At 46.5% G+C, this 24,087-nt stretch overlaps 1 protein-coding gene across 6 annotated transcripts in view; it reads left to right on the top strand.

Annotated features, from left to right (window-relative positions):
- Positions 1-24,087, top strand: part of Dop1R2 (dopamine receptor 2) — a 50,955-nt gene that overhangs the window by 8,158 nt on the left and 18,710 nt on the right. For 5 of the 6 annotated variants that reach the window (XR_013040252.1, XM_076538780.1, XM_076538782.1 and 2 more), the window contains one exon: positions 13,488-14,934. Coding sequence is in view for 5 of the 6 variants with exons in the window: in XM_076538780.1 (XP_076394895.1) it covers positions 13,736-14,934 (1,199 nt within the window). In the remaining variant the exon portion in view is untranslated. Of the gene's footprint in view, positions 1-13,487; positions 14,939-24,087 lie in introns of those variants that run through there. The other variant, XM_076538783.1, reaches the window with a different exon arrangement.

Genomic DNA, 24,087 nt, shown 5'->3' with positions numbered 1-24,087 from the left:
CATAATACCGACGCATACCGTACGAGATTAATGAAAGCCCGATATTAAAACTCGGACTTTTGTACACGATTCCTCGTGTTCGATCACGTTAATATTTATTTTATTCGCTCGGCGAGTATCCACGGCCTTTCGTTGTAATTCCGATAACCTATTAATAGGCTTACGATAGATAGAGCGTTAGCCGTTCGACCAAAGAAAGGTTCGATCACTGGGAAGAAACTCGGAGGTAGATAACGAGTAAGACACTCGCGAGGATGAGACTCGGAAGAATGGGAATTTAATTTAACAGGCAACCATAGGTGAATATCTGGAATTCGCTTTCGGGATAGAAAGAATATGGATTGAAAGGCGATCGAGCGAGTCAGTCGGGCGAAAGGAAGCAATCGAAGTCCTCGACTACTCGAAGATATTGTCTGAAAAGCAGGTGTCAAAGGTGAAATCGAGTGCGGCGGGGATCGTAACGATCTCGTATCTCGTGGAACTGTCTGTCTCGAATACGATGAAAATCTTCGTCTTTTATACCCCGTGGAAATCCTGAAAGCTCGGTTGCGTCGCTTTCAATTTCGGGACAGATAACGAAACGCTGGCACGGCACGTCGGTGCGTGCGTGTTAAAAAAGTAGGAAGGACAAAATGGCAGAGGAAAAGAAAAAAGATTCGAGCTTTGGGTATAAAGCGTTTAAAATGCAGCTCCTTCGGCGGTAAAACAATGCGGCGACACGCGTGCACGCCGTTGTCAGTTTCAATGGCTCCCAGGAATATTGTTTATCGCATTAATATTCACGCGAGTGCTCGCGTCGGATTTACGGTGGACGGTAACTTTTCGACAATGTTTACCGCGTCGCATCGATTTTCGGGCATTAAAGCGTGCACGATGCTCGCCGGGACGGATACGTTCCGATCCCGTTCGAAACTCGACAGAGAACAAATAAATAAATTACGCGAATAGGGAAAACTGATTGAACCGCGTCGATATTTCGTCGTACTGTACCGCACGAATGCTTGCACGATCGCGAACGATTGTTACGCGATCAAAGAAAAGTCAATACGATCGAACAGGCTGGAAATTTCATTGAATTACAATCGTTGCTCGCCGCGTTTCGCTCTTTATAACCGTCCGAAACGTTCGAATATAATTCTGCGATGGTAACACCGGAAAACTACCGGTGAGCATCAGCGTAACGTCCGAGGTTATAAAAGCTTCAAGATTCTCGTTACAAGCCCTTGTTCGGACCATTAGCGAAGTGACTGTTCTGAATTCTCGGTTTACGACGTCGTGTTTTTCATTCCGCTTCCTAACCGTGCGTTTATATTCCTTTAACCTTCGCATAGGTAATCGTCTACCTGGCTGTTCGAACGTTTATTTCGATAACGCGCGTCGCTGTAAAAGCGGTTAGGTTAGGCGATGGAAGCTACGAGGAGAGCGAGAAGAAACAATTGGTCGAATTTCTGCAGCCGGACAATTAACGACTTTAATTCGTCGCATAATTGCGACGATGCCTCCCGCGGTCGTCCTCGAAACGTTTTGCGTCCGAACGTAAACCTAATTTCCCGGTTAAAGCGCGTTGAAAGCGCGCGACCCTTTTTCCTCCACCGACCACCATAATTTGACGAGCTTACCACCGTTGGTTCGCCTACACCGACAACAATACGCCGTTGGTTATCGTGCTTCTCGCTGCGAACAGCCTTTCCAATTTGGCAAGAAAAACTGATTCGTTCTAGGGTAGAGAGGTGGTGCCTCTTCTAATGAAAGGTAATTTCATCGGTCATGTCTGGTTAAAAAAAAATTGCGGGGAGAAGGAAGCGAATGGACAATGTCGTTGTTGCAAGACAAATTCAATTACCAGTTGCAACGAAACGAATTTATCGAGCACGTAGACAGACTGATTGACGTCACGGTCTAAAAAGCTTCGACGGTTCGGACGATTTTCTGGTGGGACAGTGATGTATTGGTGATTTGCGTCCCACGGTTTTTCCCAGTTTCGTTCTCTTTGACCCTTTTTCTACGAGAACCCATTACTACGGCTACCCGCGTGTTGCGGTAATGCATCGTTAAGTGGGCTGCTTGCTGGGATGACCCGAACGATGTCTTCGATAGATTTATGGCTGGGACTTAAGGGCGTATTCCAGCGTTAGCTTTTTCTGTCATTTTCCGTCACAGCTGCTTCGCCGAGATATTTATGAAGAATGTTTTGAAATATTGCTCGAAAACTAAATGAAATCACCCACGTACTCTGCGGCGAATCTACCTAGACTGTTCGACGTAAGAACCTGGAAATCGAGTACTTTCCGAAGCATCTACTTATGCGTTCTACGATACCCCTAATCCTTGTACATGTTTACAAGTTAATACAAGCGTAACTTAAAACTCGATTAACATTTATCGCCTTGTTTTTTAGGGACTTACGGTAGGTGCGATATCACGGTACTCGGATACGACCTAGAGTCGTTACGACGAAATAAATGAGTCGAAAGAAGAAGCGATCGAATTTTCCTTCGGTTGTAACGTTTCTGCTCGCCCACGTTTGTCCTTCGAACCGTGCTATGTAATTTTTCGTTACTCTTATGTTAAATTACGCGTGTATACACGTGACCCCTTCCACGCAGCATAGTGGTCGATGAGCACGCTACGTGTTCATTATTTGATCGCGTTACACGCCTGAACGAGACACTAGTCGAGGAACCTTTTACGCGTCGTTTCCGCCACCGCTACGCGAAGCTTTTTCTCGCGTCACTGATTTAACCTGCTCGATAGATCGAATACCGTCGCGTTTGCGTGAACATGGATCGAAAGAAGACCGTATCGAGTTCCCGTATGCAAGTATATTGTAACGCGAAAGACTAGGAAATTGATGTAAGCATTTTCCGGCGAAGGGAGACGCTCCGAGACAGAGGTTCAATTTTACGCTTCAATTTCTTCCTCTTCGACTTCCGCGAACTTGCAGAACAAAGTTCCGAATCAACTTTTTGTTTCGCTTTGCAAGAAGAATTACTTTCGTTACGGATATTGAGATGCAACTGCTGATTCGTTTTGCAAAACGATCTTTTCTCGCTGAGAACTTCGGAATACATCTTCGACGGTCCGCGAGTATTTAATCATTTTCCTCTTGCTTCGAGAGGTAATGCGTTGTTCGAAATTTTCTCAAATTTTCTTCTATCGAAACGGGTATTAAATATCGAGCGTCAAAAGCATTTACGATTGTCGGATAGGAGTAATTTTATGGAAAATCGAGTTCGCGGAATGGCGTAAGTTTAATTAAAACCGGTGTTCGATTCGGCAACGAGGTAGATTATAATTGGAAATCATTGGATCAGAAGTTTCGACGATTGAACGAATTCCTTTGAACGAGGACCCGTTGCGTTCTTTCTGTTATCGTTGAAAGGTGCACCCTCTCCTCGTCAAAACGGGTCGAAACCTTCCAAACTTTATATCCGACGTTTTCTAATTCCTCGACAAATTCGATAAGGTAAAGATGAAAAAATTGAAACGAGTGCTCACTCGCGAAGGCACGTTTCGGATCGTATTTTATACAGTCACTTTTATCGCCTATTTGTTTAAAGGCCCGATACATAAGGGCTTACACGAACAAGAAAAACTATGAATTTAAAATAGAAATTTAGCGCATCGTAAAAGTTACCCGCGTTCGTAAAGTGTACTCGGAAAACACGGTGGATCAGCGTTTCTCGAACCTAATTTTATTAAAGAATAAATTTTTGGGACGTTCCCTTGCACGAATAGCGCGTAAAACATAATATTCTTAATTGTGAGTTAAACGGGGAGTCGAATCGAAAATGCAAAGATTCTAATCGTCAATTAGAACTCATCCATAAACAAAAGGGATGGAGGATCGTAGGGCCAAGGTAGCGTCCTTTTGCGCATAATGCCAGGAATAATTTGTAACAATTACTGCGACAACTATGAATGCAAACGCATCGTTCCGCCTCCGATTCTCTGTGGAAGCGACCTGATTTTGGAAAGCAGCCAGTGTTCCAAGGTAGTCGTTTTCAAGCGTGAACCCTCTGCCTCCTTCCTTTCCACGCCGTATTTTCAGCCCGTCGTTTGCCGCTAATAGTCGAAAATTAAATAAACCGGTTGGGAAATTTTGTACGTTTAACGACTTATCGATTCGCACCGGTTAATATATTTCGCTAATCGTCGATTTTATCGACACTCTACAATAGGGTGCTTTACGACGTAATAATTTCGCAGCGTAATGTACGAAATTGTTAATATCGCCAAAACGTATCGAGTTCACGCGAGTTAGGTTAGTAGGAGTTTACCGAACTACTTATCAGACTTTCGCTCTCGATTCATTAATCGGAACAATGAACGGTTTACTCGACTGGACATAATTTCGCCGATATTTCGCTCTAACTGTTAGCGCGAGAAGACAATCGTTAACGGTTGTCGCGCAAAGCTACGCGACAGATCGATCGGCTCTCCGTGTTCCAGTCGGACAATTATGTAGCATCGTTAACGAGTTACTGAAAGTTTCACCTGTTGCGTTTCGCGATTGTCCGAAGACGCGTCGCTCCGTCCTCGAAGCGAAGAACATACGCTTCGCGGATTCTGCCGGGGACTCGCGATCGAGCATAACCGAAAAGCCGCGAATCCGTTTGCCGATAATCGATAACATCGGATCGATCGGAAGAGGGTAGAAAGGAGGAAACATCGGTGTCGTCTATTTTTATTTCCGGCAGTTTAATTGAATTGGTTCGGTGAGCTTCGTCGAATTCTATTTCAGAATCGCATCTCGTCGTAACGATTTTCGGAAAAAATCTCGAACCTTTGCACGGCGAGACGTTTTAGTCAAAATTGAGTCTTACGAAAACTTTCAGAACGTAATAACGTTTCCGAGGTTTAAGCGATAGCGGATAAGATATTACGCGACAGCTTTATCTGTCGATTTTATCAACTTTAATTCGAACGGATCTACCGCTTTTAAAATAAACAGCGAGTGGGCAAGTATGTCAAACTCGATAATTTGCGGCGCTCTGCACGAACGATTTGCCGTCGCTTCGAAAATAAACGTTTGCGAATGAAAATGTAAATGTTGTGGAACATAAGGATGACTTAAAAGTCAACGTAGGTGGTAGAATAGGTCAGGTATAGCGGTCGTTCGAAAACGTTGTCCCTTTAACCTTTTGCTTGGCGAAAACCAATACGACCCAGGCCAACCACGCTCACCGATATTTCTCTCGATTATAAATCTCTCACCCCCTTTTCTCGCCCGTTGCCTCCGAGATAATTCCTCGACTGCGCTTTACCCGTCAACGGCAATTTTCACGCCTAACCAAAACATAACGCAGTCAGAGATCTCGAGATAATTATAATTAAAACGAAATTGCCCGTGCCAGCTTCGACCGAACGAGCTCCGTACGGAGCAACGGTTATATGCCCAACTATTTCCATTTGTGAAAATGTGTCCGAGTTCCTGCAGAAATATCGACCAAGCTATCCTGGCTTCAAATCTCTTCCGCCGCGTTATGGCAAACTTCGCCGCGTGATTTCGCGAGAAATGTAATAGCCGCGAAATTCCTTTCCTTGAATAGATTAACGCGTTAATATCCGGATTTTCAGGATAATTTATACCGTTTCGCAAATCTTCCATTCAGAAATCGATTAGCTCGAGAGCTAAAAAGATCCTCGAATTTTTCTTTCGTTCCGAGTAAGTGGCGGATAGGATGTAAAAATCGGAAGAAGCGTTTGGTGACCCAAATACGCGATCTCGTTAGTTTGGTGGCAAACGAAATCCCGCGAGAGTGAATTGAAAAGAATCGGGTTAACAACCGGACCATACGCGCGTACGGAATAACAAAGTTTGTTTCGTCTTTCGTGAATGGTGTATGCAAGTACGTACTGGCTAGAATTTTATTTACGGTCTGTTCTTCAGCGCGAAGCACGCCAGCTATTTACGGGCTTCCATCGTTTATTAGTTATTATCGTCGGCATCTACCCCCATACATCGACGTTCAACGACGCTCGATATCTTATTCGAGAGACCGAGAAGGCCATCGTTGAACTTGATCGTTACGGGTGAACGAGACTCATCCTGATCGATACGCGATACACGATACGCGCTCTTTTCCGTGTGATCTTTTCTTACACGCTACGGAGGTACTTTAAAAGAAAAAAAATACCTTTTGCACAGTCAATTTGTTGATTCCTGTATCGCCGGATCGATCGGGTGCACGAGAAACCTCAACGATTATTTCGTTTCGTAGGGATCTTTTTTTAATCGAAACTTTTTACCGGACTAAGTAACGTAATATCGAGGGTACTTAAGACCAGGAAGAAACGCGAGCTTTTACCGAATTTGCGCTGCTTTAAAACATCGTGCTCGAAGGATCAGAAGTTTTGATAAGAGGATTGCAAAGAACAACACGGTATTCGGGTCGAGAAGGAATAAACATCTAGCAATTAGCTAATTTGAAACGTTTCTATCCGTAGGTCGGATACACGGTGCTCCTCCGTTAGCTTTGAAACAGCGCGGTCCGATGACTTCGATGTTGCATCGAAGAGGCAGTCACGACTGTACGTATTCGCGAGATTGCCTAATTCCATTAACGATCCCGGAAAATTACGAGCTAACCCGCGGATAATTGAAAGATTCTCGTGAAATTACCCGTGTCGAAAGTCAATCTCGTTTCTGATCTTCTCGTTTTGGCTTTATCCCGTTGTAATTCCTCTTCTGCTGTTGTCGCTGGGCCCCATAAATCCTCTCGCGGGCCAAACAAGAAACTCCCCGAGTGTATGCGAAAACGAAATATGGCTTTCGATAAATCTCTTCTATCCTGCGCACGGGCTATTATCGGCCCACGAAAGGAATCCACGGAAATCTGTTCGACGCGTATTCTTTCTCTCTTTTGAAACCGCTTTCACGGACGGGACGCGAGTACCGCGTCGGACAATGCTTTTTCAAGACGAAGGTTCCCCGGACTTCCGGGCTGTTAAATTTAACGGCGTTTAGATATCAGGTGTTCGCGATGTCTCCGGTAGAGCTTCCTATCTAGCCTTAATTACGGTTTACGATAGCGTGGCCTGACTCTGTCCTCCATCTATTTACGATCGAGCAGTAAACATGGACAAAGTCCCAAGAGTTAGCTAAAACTCGAGTGTTTACGAGCGCCGGCTGCACCGAGTCAACGTCAAACTTTCAACGTTCCTTTTTCACTTCTTTGCGCGGTAAATGTACTTTCTCCTTAACGCCTTGCTCGCCACCGCGAACGTTCTTGCGGCGAATAATTAATCTATCGCCGCGAGCAAACTTTTTCCACGTAAGACGTAACGCGCGTAAGTTTGCAAAATCTGTGGAACGATTCCAGAAGCTTTCGAACGATGGAAAGTTTGAAAAGGGTAGGAATTCAACGATTTGTTTCGCGGACAGAAGTCTCCCGAGGGAGTCGTTTAGGAATCCGATAGTCGAGTATCAATAAAAATACGGTAAATCACGTGCTTCGAGGCGTATCTTCGCGATTTATCGATCGCATCGCGGGATTGACGCAAGACAGAGGGCATCATCTGTGCGTGACTGCAGGGTGGCCTGTGGGTACGCGGCAAAAAACCCTCTACAAGCATCGAAGACACCCTCGAGATTGATAATCCGCTTATTGGACTGAATGGGGAGGGGGTTGGGCTCGAGTTTTTATCGGTGTCGCGCCACGGGAGGGTGATTGTTCGCCGGAAATCGTGTAATCTGTGTAGTTGAAACAAGGGTGACAGCCAAAAATAGGTTAAAACAACATTTATCCTGACTAATGGGATAACACTGGGTCCCATCCATTTTTCGGAATAGTTGTTTATCAGTTTTCGATCGTATCGCTGCTGGCAAATTGGGAGATCTTCGTTTAGTCGTTGGTCCGACTAATGCGTTGCGTTACTACTCTTCGAACAAACTTGTCGTTTAATTAACCCTGGGTCGTGCAGCCGAGTGCAATTGGGACATCTGTATTATCTTCTAGGGCAATTGAATCACAACCGCACGACGGAGGAACGATTTAATGGCTCCAACGAGTGCGTTCGCTTAATGGATTTGCACGATCGAGACCGGTACACGTACGTCATTTCGATAAAACGGTGGTCGACATTTTTCCGACGATACCGAATCAAGTACGAAACGAACGAAAATTGAGAAACCCTCGATGGTCCGACTAATGCGCTCTTCTACTACTGCCGGAACGAGCTTGTCCTTTAGCTAACGAGATACGTTTCGATTAATTCGATAGATCTTTGATCCCGAACGCTTTCGCGTAAAAACAGTTTAGCATTAATGGAGCTCAAAGGAATCTAAATGAAGCGTAATGCTCCGAAGTTCCCGAACATCTCGCATATTTCTTCGCCAAACTATCGGCTAACGATTTCAACTTCGAAACAAAGTTTCTGGCAGGGTTTCGTTATCCACGCAACGTGCTAGCCTAATTGAAGGTAAATCGAACGGTTCATTTGCCATCGTTGTCAATAATATGCCAATTACCGCCTGTTTGCTGCAACGTGACACGTACACATTGTCTAACGAAAGCTCGTTCTCCGCGTTTGCCGAGCAATTTTTCATCCTTAATTCCTACCCCTCCCATAAATCGTTGCTTCGACTCCTTAACTCCTGCGTGGCCAATCGCCTATCGTTTCTGCATTTCCCCTTCCAATTTTTTGCCAATGTATCGTTCCAGTTTCGCGTCGATCCAGGATAAAAATTTATGCAACGAGCCCCTCGTGGCAATACGTTCGAATTCTCGCGTCGTTTCTCTTACAGAGAGTAAACTCTATTCGTTGCACGCGTAAGGTGCAGGACTTGCACGAATCTCCCGCAGTCACCGTGAACCGTGTACGCGAATCACTTACACGTTAGAAGCGACGCTTTTTATAAACGACCTTTTTCCCCCTAGCTATACGGTACACGAAGGTCGTGGCAGGCATAGTCCACCGTTGGAAAAAATATTCGCCGTGAAACGAGGCGGGCGTACATTCGTCACGCGAGTCGCGTGCGGCTGCACGAGACATCGGTTCATTAGAAGATTTTGCTCGTGCCAGGACTTAACCTTATATCTCTAATAAACCAACCGTTCCCTTATACGCCCACTAACGAAGGGTGAAATTTTCCTCGATTTTCTCCCACCTTTTGAGCTGCCACTTTGCTATCGCGCACGAACCACGGTGGCCAAATTGTGGCTCCTTTAGAACGCTGCAGCGGTTTTCCTACGCTTCTGACTTATCACAATTTCCGTTTCACGACGAGTACCAGGTAGATTAATTCCGTGATCCACCGTTTACGCATTGGACGATCTTCAACGAAAGCAGTACGCTGCAGCGTAGTTTAATTTATCAGGTAAAAGCGGAACAGAAGGACAAGAGATATAAAGCGCTCGAAAACTTGTACATGCAAATGCACTGGAATCCCTTGCTATCTCTAGCTTTCTCTCTTTTTTATTTTTACTTTTTGTCGATAGAATCTTTTCGCGCGAACAGAATCGGAATTAGGTTCGGGTACAACCGCGCGGACCTGTCACCCTTCCCTTTTCTCTTCTTTGCTCTTTTCTAAATAGCGAATACGTGCGTCCGATACGGTCGTGTTATCATTTCTCGACAACTATTACACGACTCGGAGACCCTTCGTGCAACCACTTCGAAATTCAGCAGAAAGAGCAAAGAACTTCGCCCCTGGGCTATTTACCTTGGATCTGGGCCTCGATAGGTTTGTTCGCTCCAAACGGTATATCGTGCTTAATTCCTTGAAGTGCCTTAATCTATCTAGTAACTCGAAAGATGATTTAACAAATTGTCTCAAAAATAGAGTCTAATTGAACGAGTTAGCCTCTTAAAAATTTGTAACCATAATAAAACGTAATGATACTTAATAACGCCTTTAATTAAAACTTGAACCCGTCCTTCGTTTACTACGAAATATTTTACGCGGACACTGATAGATCTCGTTGCTTACGTAGCTGGATGTTGTTATCCATAAAAGGCATTTCCTTAATCCTATTAAGCGACAAAAATGGATGACTCGCGCAACGTCTAGGCAACGTATTAAATTTGTACAGTAACGTTGTTTCGAATCAGAAAGAAATGATCGAGATCTCGTGTGATTTCTTTCGATTAGTTCGTGGGATACGTAGCTCTCGAAAGGGACAAAAATTCGTCGCTCTCTTTGTACGCGTCTGAACGAGCCCTCGAGAATGACGTTTGTCGTTTCTAAGCCTAGCTTAGCAACGTTTCGAGACGACGGGACGAGGATCATCCCCGGACAAGATAGTTTCTCCGAGGGTGTCGGGGGGTAAAAAAAACCTTGTTTCGGTAGCGTCGCGTGTTTTCCTTTCGTCCCGCGTTGATCTTTCGATTTACGTGTTCGGGTAGCTCGACGTGGATCAAGAACGGATTCAATTAAGCGAACGTGTCCCCTTTGAACCTCGATCTCGTCGATCCGAACGTCGACGACGCTCCCTCGCTTTCTCCTCTTTCGTCGAGAGGAAACGCGATATTACTTCGGGCAATCGAGTAATCGGCCAACTTGTCCGAATGGATTGTTCTACAAGGAAACTTTTTGCTTGCCGCGCGATTCGGTCTCGCCGTAACGAAAGCGTCGAGTTAATTCGTTCGAGGTAACTTTGCTCTTTCGTTGTACACGAAGAGCTGTGGATCCGATAATAAAAATAAGGGTGGATAAGGGAGCAGCGTAATCGACTTACGTATCGGAATATCTGGGATGTAACGTTCCAGCATGTATCGCGAGGCTACGCGATTAAAAGTATATCAAAGTAAGGAGCGGTTGAAATTCAGATAACGTTTTCCTGCTGTCCACTCGGAATTTAATTAATGGTTTCCCTTTGAAACGTTATTAACAACTCGTTTGAATCTCGCAACGTTCGCACAGCTTTGAAGAGCGCAACTTCGAGAGCTGTCTCGCGACGGACGAGCGTATAGGTCAAGTAAGTGTATTCGTCGTCGAGATAAGGGTAGCGGGCTGAGGATAAGAGAAACCGGTGGGATATGAAATTTCGCGATAGCGCACACGCTGGAGAAGTTCGGTGCAGAGACTGCACATTCATCACGGCCAACCGAAGTCCGTGTTGTCGTAACAGCTGGCCAAGAACCGGCGATTAACGGCTGTTAAGGGAACCGTTACGGCCAACGGGGGAGATATCTACGAGGCTCGATTACACCGAGTGCCAATTGAAAGATTGCGGCTGATTGGCCGGTTGTCCCGCGCTAAACGGAAGTCGTTCAGTGTCAATGGCCAGTCATCGGTTTGTCGTCGAGTGCTTTTTCAGCTCGCGACACAGCTTCCGTTTCCGTTGATTTAGGTAAACGCCACCGACACGTAGCTGCTTCGAGTTAATCAAATTTTTCTTCCTTCGCGTTTGATCGATGCTTCAAACGCGTATTTCAACTCGTCGAATCGTCCGCGATTCGAATCGATATACGAGTCGAGCGAATCTGTCTATCGCCAACAAGAGAGCACGGACAAATTTCATCTCGCGATCCTCTCAAAAATCGTGGACGAAATCTTGCAGGATTATACGAGTTGTGAAGCATGTACGAAACGTCGGCAATGATCCGAAGCGACACGGAATTGGAAAGAGGAACTCGCTCTTATCGAAAGCGCTTTCTATTCGCCCCATACGAGGGTAATCGATCACGGTTATCCGTGGAATCTATAAACGCTATAAAGGATCGCGTTTACCGACGAACCGTTTAATTTATCCCCGGCGCTTGATAAATTGCGATCGTTAGAGTTGTTACGATTCTAAATCCAACAAAAAGAAGAGCATCGGATAACGCGGTGTAATTTATCCCGGTTAAATTGCAGCTATCTTTTTTCTTGGAAAAGCGGCGTTGAAAAAAGTGGCGACCACCGAGTCGACAAAGACTGGCGTTTCGAAACGGAATTCGGTGGTCCGACCAAACACGCCGGACGATTGGAACGTTAATAGGTTTGCGGTAACAACGAGGTTGCGATATCGTCGCGAACCATGCACGATGTTCTACACGAGTCCGAGCTAATGGGATATCATCGACGACCGAACAAGCCTATCGCGAAAGCCCGCGGAGAGCGACGGAAACGTTCTCTGCAAAATACGTTTCGATTCGACGAGAAATTTCAAATGTAGGCCAGCACGAAATTTCGACGTTGCCTTTCTTGCGGCCGACGAGTGGTTTCGACCGACGAGAACTTTTCGAGGACTTTAATTCAGTTCCCGTGTATTGTCCAAACTTCTGATCGATTCCATGAAGGAGCCAGCAAAGCACACACGCTTTAATATACTAATTGAGTAGGTATCGGCAAGTTTCGACGAGGCTGATTCGAACGCGCTTTAGAAGTCATAAGTTTGGACACGATACGTCGGAATTCGTGTTCGACGTGTTCAACCGTGGGATCAGCGTGTTTAGCGTTAATTTAGATCGCTGTCGGCTAAAGAACTTGAAAGTTCTGTACGGTAACTATATCGTCAAACGTCACGACCCTACTTTGAAAGCGTATTCAACGCTAATTTCTTCATCGTAATTATCGTTTCACGCGCGTTAAACGATTTTCGATCGAAACGCGACACGGTTAAAGGATTAAAAGACCAAAATTATGTCGTCGATTCTGCTAATTGTCAATCATTTCGCAGCGTTGCTCGCTCGAACGTTTAAACGATTTACCAATTTTTTCGTCGACCTGCAATCCGCCGTGCCTATATTTACCAGCAGAAAAGTGTCATAAAGAGCAAAGTCTAGTTCGGTAGAGAGAGAGGAAGAGAGAGAGATTGAAAGAGAGAGAGAGAGAGAGCGGTTGGTCGTACAGAGGGGTTTGTGATTTCGTGGCCAGACCAGGGACTGGAAACAGGGGCGAGCTTTCATCCGTGACCTGGGAGAATGTTTACCGCTACTTGATCAAAGGGGTTTCGATCCTCGAGCCATCGACGTTGTAGATGTAGCCTGGCCTCCGGTTGTTCTCGGTTTTTGTCTCGTTCACACCCTTCCGACGTCATCGTGGCCGTCGGCGTCGGCGTTCGTCGTCGTCGTAACACATGTCAGGGCCGATAAACCTTGCACCGTCGTCGCGTATCGAACCTACACCACCGAACGAACCGCTCTTTTACATCGAAAACGAGATCCCGACCGATGTTTGTTCTTGACTTTCAATATTCTGCTCCTGTAACGCGTTTCCTCTGGCTTATCGTTGAATTTTCCACGCTCGAGTGTCGATACACCGTCGACAAATTGACAGCGGGGGATAACAAAGAACACGGAAAATGTTCCTTGTTGGAGAGTATATAAGATATCCTATTGGTGAAAGTCCTAGCTTACGTAAACTCCTACGCGCCGGAAGGGATAAAATACTCGGTGACCAGAGACGACGACGAACCATCGAAATTTTTATCCGTTCTGGCAGGCGACGAGCTCGTAAAAATGTCCCGTTACTCGACGTGGCAAACGCGAATCCGGCAATTAAGAGATTGCACAGCGGACGCTTCTCTTCTTACGCGAATATCTCTCGTGTGTTTCAGATCACCGCGAGCACGATGTTCGTCTAGAGCCAACCAACGGAATCTCCTCGAAGAGCTAAGGTCGACGAGGTCGGGCTAGCCTGGCCGATAGATGTCGTAGGATCGTGTCTACGAGCGCGCGGTCGTTCGTCCAGGAAGATGAGAGTCCGGAAGGGAATCGGCCGGAAGAAACGCGGCGTCGACGGATCGGCGACCTGACGAGAAGCTGGCAACGATCGAAGGGGAGCGGAGCTTCGTAGGTGGAAAAAATGAACGAAAGCGCGGTCTATCTGCTCGGATCGGAAGAAGAGGCAATCGTACCGAGCAATCATTTGAACAGAAGCTTCTACAACGCCGGTTATCCGCCGCAGAATCGCACTTACGAGGATCTGTGGCACTTGGCGACGGACAGGGCCGGTCTAGCGATACTCTTGTTCCTGTTCTCGGTGGCCACCGTGTTCGGTAACATGCTGGTGATCCTGGCCGTGGTCAGGGAGAGATATCTTCACACGGCGACCAATTACTTCGTCACGTCCTTGGCGTTCGCCGATTGTCTCGTCGGATTGGTGGTGATGCCGTTCAGCGCCATCTACGAGGTGCTCGAAAATCGTTGGCTCTTCACGACCGACTGGTGCGACGTTTGGCGGTCGTTGGACGTCCTCTTCTCGACCGCCTCGATCCTTAATCTCTGCGTGATCAGCCTGGATCGTTACTGGGCGATCACCGATCCGTTCACCTACCCGAGCAGAATGAGCCGAAGAAGAGCAGCGATATTGATCGCGATTGTCTGGATCTGTTCGAGCGCCATCTCGTTTCCGGCGATCGCCTGGTGGCGAGCGGTGAGGACCGAGGAGGTGCCCGAGGACAAGTGTCCGTTCACCGAACACCTCGGCTACTTGATCTTCTCGTCGACCATCAGCTTCTATTTGCCGCTGTTCGTGATGGTGTTCACCTACTACAAGATCTACAGAGCCGCCGTGATCCAGACCAAGAGCCTGAAGCTGGGCACCAAGCAGGTGATAATGGCGTCCGGTGAATTGGAGCTGACTCTGAGGATACATCGAGGAGGCGGGACGAACACGGACGCCAGGCATCTGTTCCGTACCGCCTCGAGCACACCGGAAGATCTGCAAGATCTCGAGGAACCTCTGACGGCCATGCACAACAATTGTCTGACCAGGGTGCCGTCCACCAGAATCAATAAACAACACCTAGGGAAGAACTTCTCGTTGTCGCGAAAACTCGCGAAATTCGCGAAGGAGAAGAAGGCCGCGAAGACGCTGGGCATCGTGATGGGAGTGTTCATCATATGTTGGCTACCGTTCTTCGTGGTGAACCTGTGGTCGGGTTTCTGCTCGCAGTGCATATGGCAAGAGGAGATCGTGTTTGCCGCCGTTACGTGGCTCGGCTGGATCAACAGCGGAATGAACCCGGTCATATACGCTTGTTGGAGCAGAGACTTTCGAAGGTGAGTTTCGTTGCCTCTGTTCGTGCATCAAATTTGAAATTTCGCTTTCATAGAGACTCTCGAAAGATTCGCGTATCGAAGTCCGTCCGAGTCGACTCGGAAACACGTGTACTCTATAGCTAAAAACCCGATTCGAAACACGCAAGGATGTACCAATAGAATCGTGGATAGTAATTGTCGGAACACGGTATAACTGTACGGTCTCTGGGGTGCCATTAAATCGTTCTCAGGCGAAACGGAGTAATCTTGGACAAACGAGCTTCTGGCAGCGAAGGATTAATTCTCCGAAACAAGCCCGCGACCACCTCGATATCCCCGCTAAAATTATTCAAAAGCTCCATTCGAACAATTCGCAATCGGTGGAGTCGAGTCCCGACAATTCACCGCTTTCCGCGTGATTTAACGACCGACATTTTTCCGTTTCATCTTGGATGGCCGAGCGAGGCCTCCGTTTCGGTTTGGACGCGTTCAAGCTGCAACGACAAATCACCGACGTAACTTCCGGTATGTTGGTCGTTCGTGTTTCGCGAACGGATGCACTGAATAATTGGTGACAAAGTTGCACGGGAAAGCGGAAGGTATGCAAATAACGCGATTTAATTACGCGTCGCTGCACACGTTCGCCGAGAGCAGCCGGAAAATGGAACGCGAAAACTTTGAAAGAATCTATGATGTTCTAACGAGTTTCCGTCTACCTTTTTAAACCTTGTCCCGTCGAGATGACGAGCTTGAGTGGCGGTACGCGAGTTAGAAGTTACGTTCATAAAGTAAACTCGTAATCCTGATTTTGATGCGCATTTAACAAAATAATGTACAGGGTGTGCACGGAAGATTAGCGAGGCTGGGAACCGCGCGAAATATTTGTCGAATAACTCTCTCGTTCGTCGAGACAGGGCCCCGTTGTAGGATCACGTTTTACGCGGTTTTAGTATTTCATCCGAATAAGAGTGTGGGCGACGGGTTTGTTAGGCAACGCAACCAACCGGTAGCTTCGAAAACCAAACGGGGTTTTTTCTGCTCTCCTTTTTCACGGAACAACCGCCATACGTGCATATCGCTAGATCGATCTCTCTCGTTTCATCAATCTCTTTTCCAGCTCTCCGCGGCAACGGGACACCCTCGAGAACTGATTTTTCAAAAAGTCGTTTCGTCCGAAAGCGGCTGGCCAACGGCAGCCCTAGACACTCTGCTCGGGACCGTGCTTCGCGTAATTATGGTCGGTGAAAAATGACGACAACGCTCAGCGATAAATAACGACGATACCTGCGACGAGAAAAACGGCCAGGGTGTGAAAGAAACGCGGAGGAAAAACGGGTTAAAGCGAAACGAAGAGAGAAAGGCAAAGAGGGACGCGGAATTCCCTGGCAAAAACGTTAACTCGATGGATCGTACATAGCTTTATTTGTAAAGAAAAAGTAAAGCGCTTTCGCGACTAGTCGTTAACAAACGTTTCCTCCTGTTTTTTCACTTAAACGTTTCTTAACTCGCTGACTGGTCACCGCGCGAAGACACTTTGCTCCGCTTTTCTCGTCGTCTAACTTTCTGAGTTCGCCGAAGCGACTTGTGAATTTTGATTGTTGGTAAACCATTTAATTTCTACCGAACCTAGTGCATTGTTAGAAATGGAGAAAGATACGAGCGCAATCGTCGTTCAAAGTTTATCTCGGATGCTCGATGAGCCACGTTTCGTGCTTTAAATTTCACGGCGATCGTGACTTCGTATTTCGTAGCAATGTACGATAAACGTATTTCGGAGAGAGAAAAGTCAGCGTAAAACGCTTGGATAATTTTCCCTGTCATTGGCGTCCGGATGTTGTTTTCGCGTAATTGCGTTGCCGGAGTATCCTCCGGAATCGAGTTTTCTTACCAACAAACTGGAGTGTATTCCGTGAAAAGTTCCGTAGATATCTATGCGAAGAATAGGCAGTAAATAAAATTTGTGGCGGCGAAGGGTGCACGGTGGTGGTGAAGGAAAGGCGGAGAAGGCGGAAGATCGGAGAGCGTCCGATAAAAAACAAAAGAACATATCTTCGATAAAACGCGAAGGAATGTTTATACGGGATCGAGACGAGGTTTACGAGTTAACCGCGTCCCGGATGTTATGGCTGTTGAGATAAGTTTCGGAGACGTAAAATCTTCGGTACAATTTACGCGAAACGTTGATTTTTCTCTGGGAAACAGTTTTTCTCGTAAGGCGGTCGAAAATTGCAAATAATTTGAAAGACTATCAAAAAGAATAGTTTAGAGCCTAGACTCTCGAAGCGAGCGGTGAAACGGCAGAGAGTAAATTCGGAGGGTTCTGTTCAATGACGCAAGAAGTCGATTTATTCGCGCGATCTTGCAATACGTTAACGAACGAGTCGATACTCGATAGGATGGAGGATGTTGATTAACGGGAACAAGGCAATTAAGAGCCCTCGAAACGCCAGGAATGAGTTAGTGTCCCTTGCGCGATACCAGCGGGCCGAGATAAAGCATTTCCGCAAACACAACGATATTAAACGTTCGAAAATTATGTTTCCCCGCGAATGGAACCCCGTAAGCTCCGCCATGGAATCCCGTAAAGATCCTTTATTTAATTCCAAATGAAATTTCGCGGATCGCTGTGACGTTAATGCGATTTCAGGAGGAGAAATTTTCGTGACAATTAAACGACTCGCTTTCGAACCGTCGCAAATTCGGTAAAAGTACAATCGAATAATGAAACGGACAGTCACGAGGGTTGAAAGTTTTTTTCAGAGAATACTGCTGAAACGAGAAGATGGTCTAATTAGATTTCAAACAGTACAAAGTCTATTCTCTACCGGTCTCTTTTGTGTGGCTCGGCCGGGGTCCTTTTTCCTTCCTTCTTTTTTTATGAAACGCGCTGCATCCCTTGTTTCCCGCGAGCATTCTTTACAGGGGTAACAAGAGTTCTTTTAAAACCGACTGAAAAACCATACACTTTCGACCAAAGAAGCCTCTACGTGCAATTCACACTTGTCCACGGATTGGACGTCTTTCGATCTTCCTCTCCAACAGCAACATCGTTATTTCCGGTTAGGAAGAATAATTGTATCGATTCTTCAAGAGTCTGCATCCAGCGTGTTCAATTTTTAGAACGTTCGGTTTGTCGATACAAACAAGGTATCGCATTGAAATTAATCAAATAACCGTAAACACTTATAAATGCATTGGGGAAAATTTCATTAACCTATTAACAAAAATAGCTGGCGAGTGCGGAAGGTTAAATCGATGCCATAAATAGGTTAGATTGGTTGTTGCAATTGATATCGCAGCAGGTGTATCCCGAATTGCAAAGTTCGAACGTGGCTAGATATCGATTCCGTGCCTCGTTTCGTAATTCTGGCCGAATAAATCGAGCTACTTACTAGTTCTTTTTTTCCGCGCTCTCGTCGCGACGGAATTCTTTCGCGAGGAACACCGGCTATAATTGCAGGCGGACGATAATAAATTCAAGACTCAGCCAGTCACGCGAAGAATTCTGCATTAAGTCAAGGTTTCGACGCGAAGCGGTTGATCAAACCGGGTGCACCGTTTCGAAATTGCTTCTCTCGTTGTTTTCGAATCACGGCGCAATCGGGAATTTTTCAGGATTTTAATGGTCTTCGCAGAGTTAATTTCCCACTTCGTTCTTAAAATGTACCGCGAGCAAAATAATAATTTGGAAATGTTATGTAGGAACAGGTAGGTTGAAAAATATAAAAGCGCGGAACGGTTAAAATTCGACGAAAGACTGTTCGCATCTCGGGTGAAACGCGCGTTCGAAGAAACGGCCGTTCGTGAGCAAGAACGCTCGCATTTCCATTCGTTTTGCATGTCTGTGCGCGTTATGTACCGTGCTAGATCGCGTAAATCATCTCGCACGCGAAAACACCGGGAAAAGGTGAATCGCTGCGCGAAACAAACGACGAAATAACGAACGTTAAATTACTTTCCTCCGAACGAGCGCGATTTAAAGATGCGCGCTTCGAGCACGAACTGCATCGCTTCGAAAGAATCGTTTCTTCGTTGAGTATTATGTCGGAAATTTGATCTATCCATCTTTCGTGAAATACGCGAGAATTCGACGTCGACTATAACCGTATTTCTTCGGCGAACAACCAGGCGTTTCGTGTAAAACGTTTCGAATCAGGAGTGAAAATGAATAACTGTCTTGAACGAAAAGTTCGACACGAAATTTATACAAGGCTATGCGTTTCTGCGGTTCGGTCGAAAAGTTTCAATTGGCGATGAAAAATCGGCAAAAATAAAAGATGGCCGAGACGCGACAAAAAACCAGCAAGAGGGGTGTGTATAATTCTGAAGCGGAAGGGAAACAGAGAAAAATACCCGGGGGATTGTTGGATCGACTTTAAACGGGGATTCACAGGGAACCCTTGTTCCAGAAAGCAGATACGAAGATAACTATGACCCAATACGTGTGCCTGTACGCCTCTATACTGGCATATAAATGGTTGCGGAGATAGAGAAAAGAGAATCGTAACCGTGAGGTTGTGGACGGATAGAAACGAAGCTCTTTAGTAAATTACTTTTATTCATTCTCGTGAAATGAGCTCGAGCGGCCGTAGTTCGAAGAAACCTACGAAGAAGCTGTTCCAGCGGAGCTTCTTTTCTCGTTTACCGCCAAGACACTCGAGCAGCTAAGAAAAATTCGTCGGTTTTAAATACGTTCCTGCTTTAACGCCGAGACTTTATCTCGAATTTTCCGCAGCGTCTGCGTTTCTGACAGGTATTACAGCATCTTCGCGCGCGCAAGTAACAATATTCGACGAAGCGAGCCGTGCAATCGGGTGCGAACTACGATGACTCGATCCGAGTATTCTTTCCCCCGAAACGAACTCTGCAAGCGCGCAACGCGGAACTAAAGGGACAAAGATTTAACAGCGTTGTTGGTCGACAAAGGTTAATCGCGATCGGAGGGAAGGGTAGATCTCGCCGCTTTATCATCGCGAACGGAGGCGCGAAATGGTCCGAGGATTCTCTGACCTAGAAAAATTTCTTCGAGATAACTGCTGCAGTCAGGGAGAAGGTATCAGAGACGGTCTGAACGAATGCAAATTCGACTTTTCGCAGACTAACAAAGAGGTCGTTAACGGACCTGCCCTCGTTTCGGCCGCTCCTTTATTCTTTCCTTGCCATCTCTCGGGTCACTTGCCCTGCCACGAGTTGTAATTTATCCTTTATGCACCGTTTTCAACCGTAATTCAGCCGGTCAACGGGTTGCAAACCTATTCTTTCGTGGTGTCGGAGAAAGTCGGGCGAAAGGAAATTTCCGTTTTCCCGCGGGAACCGAAAGGATCTCTCCGCAAATATATCGGAGTATCGAACGACTCCGTATAGTCGTATTTAACTGTTTATAACACAAATTTAATCCACAACACGAAGACGGTGAAAAAGTAGATTGAACTCTCGAGTCTCGAATTTTCTTTGCAAAAATAACAAGGATTTGCCAGTTCCACGAGAGGACAGAGAACCAAAAGCATAATTCGGGCACGAAACGATTTCGTTCTCTGCAGAATCTGAGCAGTGATGTACGTCCGAACAGACAGTTTACGCGATCGAGCTGATTACGTTTTTCAACGCTCCGTCTAGACAAGATTCTTTAGAGAAAAACCGTGTACATTCGCAAAATCGAGATGTCGCTGTATGACGAGTGTAGGCTGCGTCACCAGTGAATTATTCATCGCGAAAGCTACATTTTCATCTCACCTTTCGGTCGGGGAGAGTGGCAAAGTGGAACGTCGGATGAAAAATGTCAGATTTCAGATCTCTGCTGCACCGAATTTTCCGTGGCTTCCTACGAACTACTGCAGAATTAATCTCTGGTCGCCACGTAATGCCCCCTTTGTGCAAGCAACCCTTAACTGTTGCGACGGTCGTTTCTTACCTTTACGTATTGCCCTGCTCCTTCTTTCCCATGGTGCAGCTACGGAAATTTATTGTCAACTATCTACCAATGGAAATGTCAAGAAGTTGTTAGGGCTATTGGTCGTGTCCGAAAAAAGGGGATGAAAAAGTGAATTTTACATAGAAGTTGCAAGTGACCGAAGTGCAAGGTGCATTAAGCTGCGTCAAACGATGGGTGACCACGGTCACTTTTAGCAGAGGAAGGGTCAAATACCGGAATTTAGGGGTTAAATTTCGGCAGAAGGGTTAACCTAACCCAAAACCTAACCTAACACGACAACCGCTCAATGGTAATTGGTTATTGCTACAACCTACCAACTTGTATCCTGCTACCAGCACGCCAGGCGTGTTAACTTTTAACCGAACGATCAAAGGAGTTTCGTAATTGCTAATGTAGATCCGTTAACTAAATACGAACGTTCGAAACGAACATATCGTGTATCGCTTCGATCGGAACAAAGTGACGAGTGGCTATCGAATTAATTGGTATCAGGCTAATGCTTATTGGATACGATGCCACCATTAAGCGACACGGGGACCGTTCGCGACAGTGGTAGAGATCAACGATACACGCGACATTCGCGGTAAATCCGACGTGTAATTCCCGTCCACGCATGTCGACTAATGGATTCGAAGTAACAGTTTGCTGTAATTAGCGTTAATCGCGAGTTCCCGATTCGTGAATCCGATTTCACCGGATCGAACATCGTTGTTCGGTATAATCGCTCGTTTATGTTCAGCGACACGGAAAAGGGAGTCAAAAAAATTTCGACCGAGATAGAAAATCGACTGGAATTTTCCGATACGACCGTTATCTTTTACGATTCGAGCAACCGTACATGTTGTACGCGAAGCGAATAAACGTCGCGATTCGAGATCGATTAAAGGAGTCTGCTACCGTGATGGATCGTCAGTTTTTTAAAACAGGACCCGGCTGTTCGCGCAGCCCCGCGACTACTTTCGAACACGATCGATTCGTTATTAATAAACTGATCGCAGCGAGGTTGTTTCAGTTTTCGACCTCGAGAAGCCGATCCGATCCGATCCTCCTTTGCCCTGCACACCGTGCACGGAACGTCCGAGACTATCGATTTTGCATTTACCCACCGGCAAACAGCCGTGAAGCGTGATAGTCACACGTGCGATTGCTACACGTAGGATTGGCCTATGTTCCCTGTTTGTTACCCTCGTCATCGTTACTTTTTCCCGTCCCCGTTGTTCCACCGACGCACGCGGTTCGCGCTTCAAAATATCGTCCCGTTGTTGCGTAGCCCGATACGCGCCGCAACGGAATACGCGAGATCGCAACTTTCAGTCGGAGAAATACCGATTTTTGTCAAACGCACGGTAGTTTGCTCGCAACGGAAGAGAACAAATAAACGCGTATCGAATTAACGTTGCGCTCGTAACGGGTAAAGTTTTCGAGAGGAAAAAATTGTTTTTCGAACCGAGCACACACGCGTTGTACACCGTTTGCTTCGTCTTTTTTCCCGTATCCCCCGGCGAGGTCTAACGAAACGTTGGCCAGTTTCTTCGAGGCAGTTTCAGACTCCCGAATTCCCCTTAACACGCTACTCATTGCAATAACGTTGTTTGAAAGTCGTTAACCCGAAGGGCTATTCAATTTACACCAGTTTCCCGGCTACCAGGAGTTCGTAAAGCGTACTCGCCCCGGTGATGTATGCACGGCGCAGCGAGCGAGGAGTCTACCTGGTCGTTTTATCTGTCGTGGAGGGTGTAATAAGTAGACCCGTAGATTAGGTATACGGCCACGCGCGCGACTGGATTTACATAATGTCCTTCGCGCAACGAGAGTTATTCGCCAGCTGGTGGCTGTAAATCTCGATGCGGAAGAAGGCAACAAGCGAGTCGGGATGTTCGAAACGATTCGACCGAGCAATCGATTTTAACGAAGCGACGAAACTCGATTGTCTGCTGCCTCGGACGAAAGATCGGTTCGTCGAACGTTGTTGCGACGAATATCGGGAGAATCTGGAACGATCCGAGAGGCGGTGCTTAAATCGAACAGCTCGAGCATCGGAGAAATTTTGTTCGTCGTATAAAACCGCAGCTGCTCGACTAACGGTAGCAAGCGCTGCATCGTTGGTCGACTACGTCAGTAAATGACGTCAGGAGCGGCAACACGTGGTGGCAAGAAGGGTACGCGAATGCAGAGAGTCCTCGAAACGATCCTGGATCGAGGAACGGTTTGCGTGGGTCGTTCAATTTATGGCTCGTCTTCTTCTGGAGGGAGGCGCACGTCGGTCCAATGATACTAACGCCGTTCTCCCTTGGTCCTTCGCTTCCAAATCTGCAGACGTTTCGGCGCCGAACGTCTCGACGTCGAGTCGAGACCTTGGCGACCGGTGACCGTGCTTCTCTCGTCCGAATTTATGTCGTGCTCTAATTTCTACTCGGTAAATCATTAAACGAGCGAAAATCATTTTTCGGTTGAACGACTGACGATCATTTTTATTAACGCTTCGTGCGCGTTACGATAACGATCGTTTAGTTTTTCAATTTAACCTTTAATTTTGTTCTTCCGTGTTATCGGTACGACGTTAACGGGGAGGAAAGAAAGTTTACTTTTGTTCGTTTCGCAAGAACCTCTTTTCTACAAACGCGAGTCTTCTACGACAATCTTCTACGTACACTTTTTCCACGTTTTGCCCTGGCAGAAATTTCAATTAACCGAGTGTCTACTCGGTTTTTGGACCAGAATCGCGATAACGTCCAACGAAATCGACCGGCTCTCGCTCCACGCGCCAAGTCTCCTTCCAAATCTGTTGCGAGCTCTCGTACATAATGCATCGGGCCACGAGCAGAACGAGAACCGTTCGAACGTAGATTCCGACGAGCCACGCGGGCTATCGAGCTGCACGGGACATTTAACCCGAGACACGTGCGTAAATCGGAAACGACCGTCGGTACTCTATCGTTTCCGCGGTCTGGAAAAGACCTGCGTCTACGTTTCGCCCGGACGACGTTTGTCGCGTTCGGCCATAAAAAAGAGCAACGGACATTACGAGTTTTTTAGAAGACGACGTAAAAAATCTGACGCGACCCCGCGTCGTGACAGTATCGCGGAATAGCTTCCGTATCAATTCGAAGCGAAAAACGAGCAAGTAAATGTTTTATCGGTGTCTTGAATGGAACATGGCTGATTGTTCGGTGTATCGCACAATGGATTACAGGGAAATTAATGGGTTACAATGTATCGTATTTCACGAATTTCAATCGGGA

The sequence above is a fragment of the Megachile rotundata genome, chromosome 13 (genome assembly GCF_050947335.1).
Source record: "Megachile rotundata isolate GNS110a chromosome 13, iyMegRotu1, whole genome shotgun sequence".
NCBI lineage: Eukaryota > Metazoa > Arthropoda > Insecta > Hymenoptera > Megachilidae > Megachile > Megachile rotundata.
Note: the sequence above shows the minus strand (reverse complement) of the source record. Positions and strands in the feature narration are given on the sequence as shown.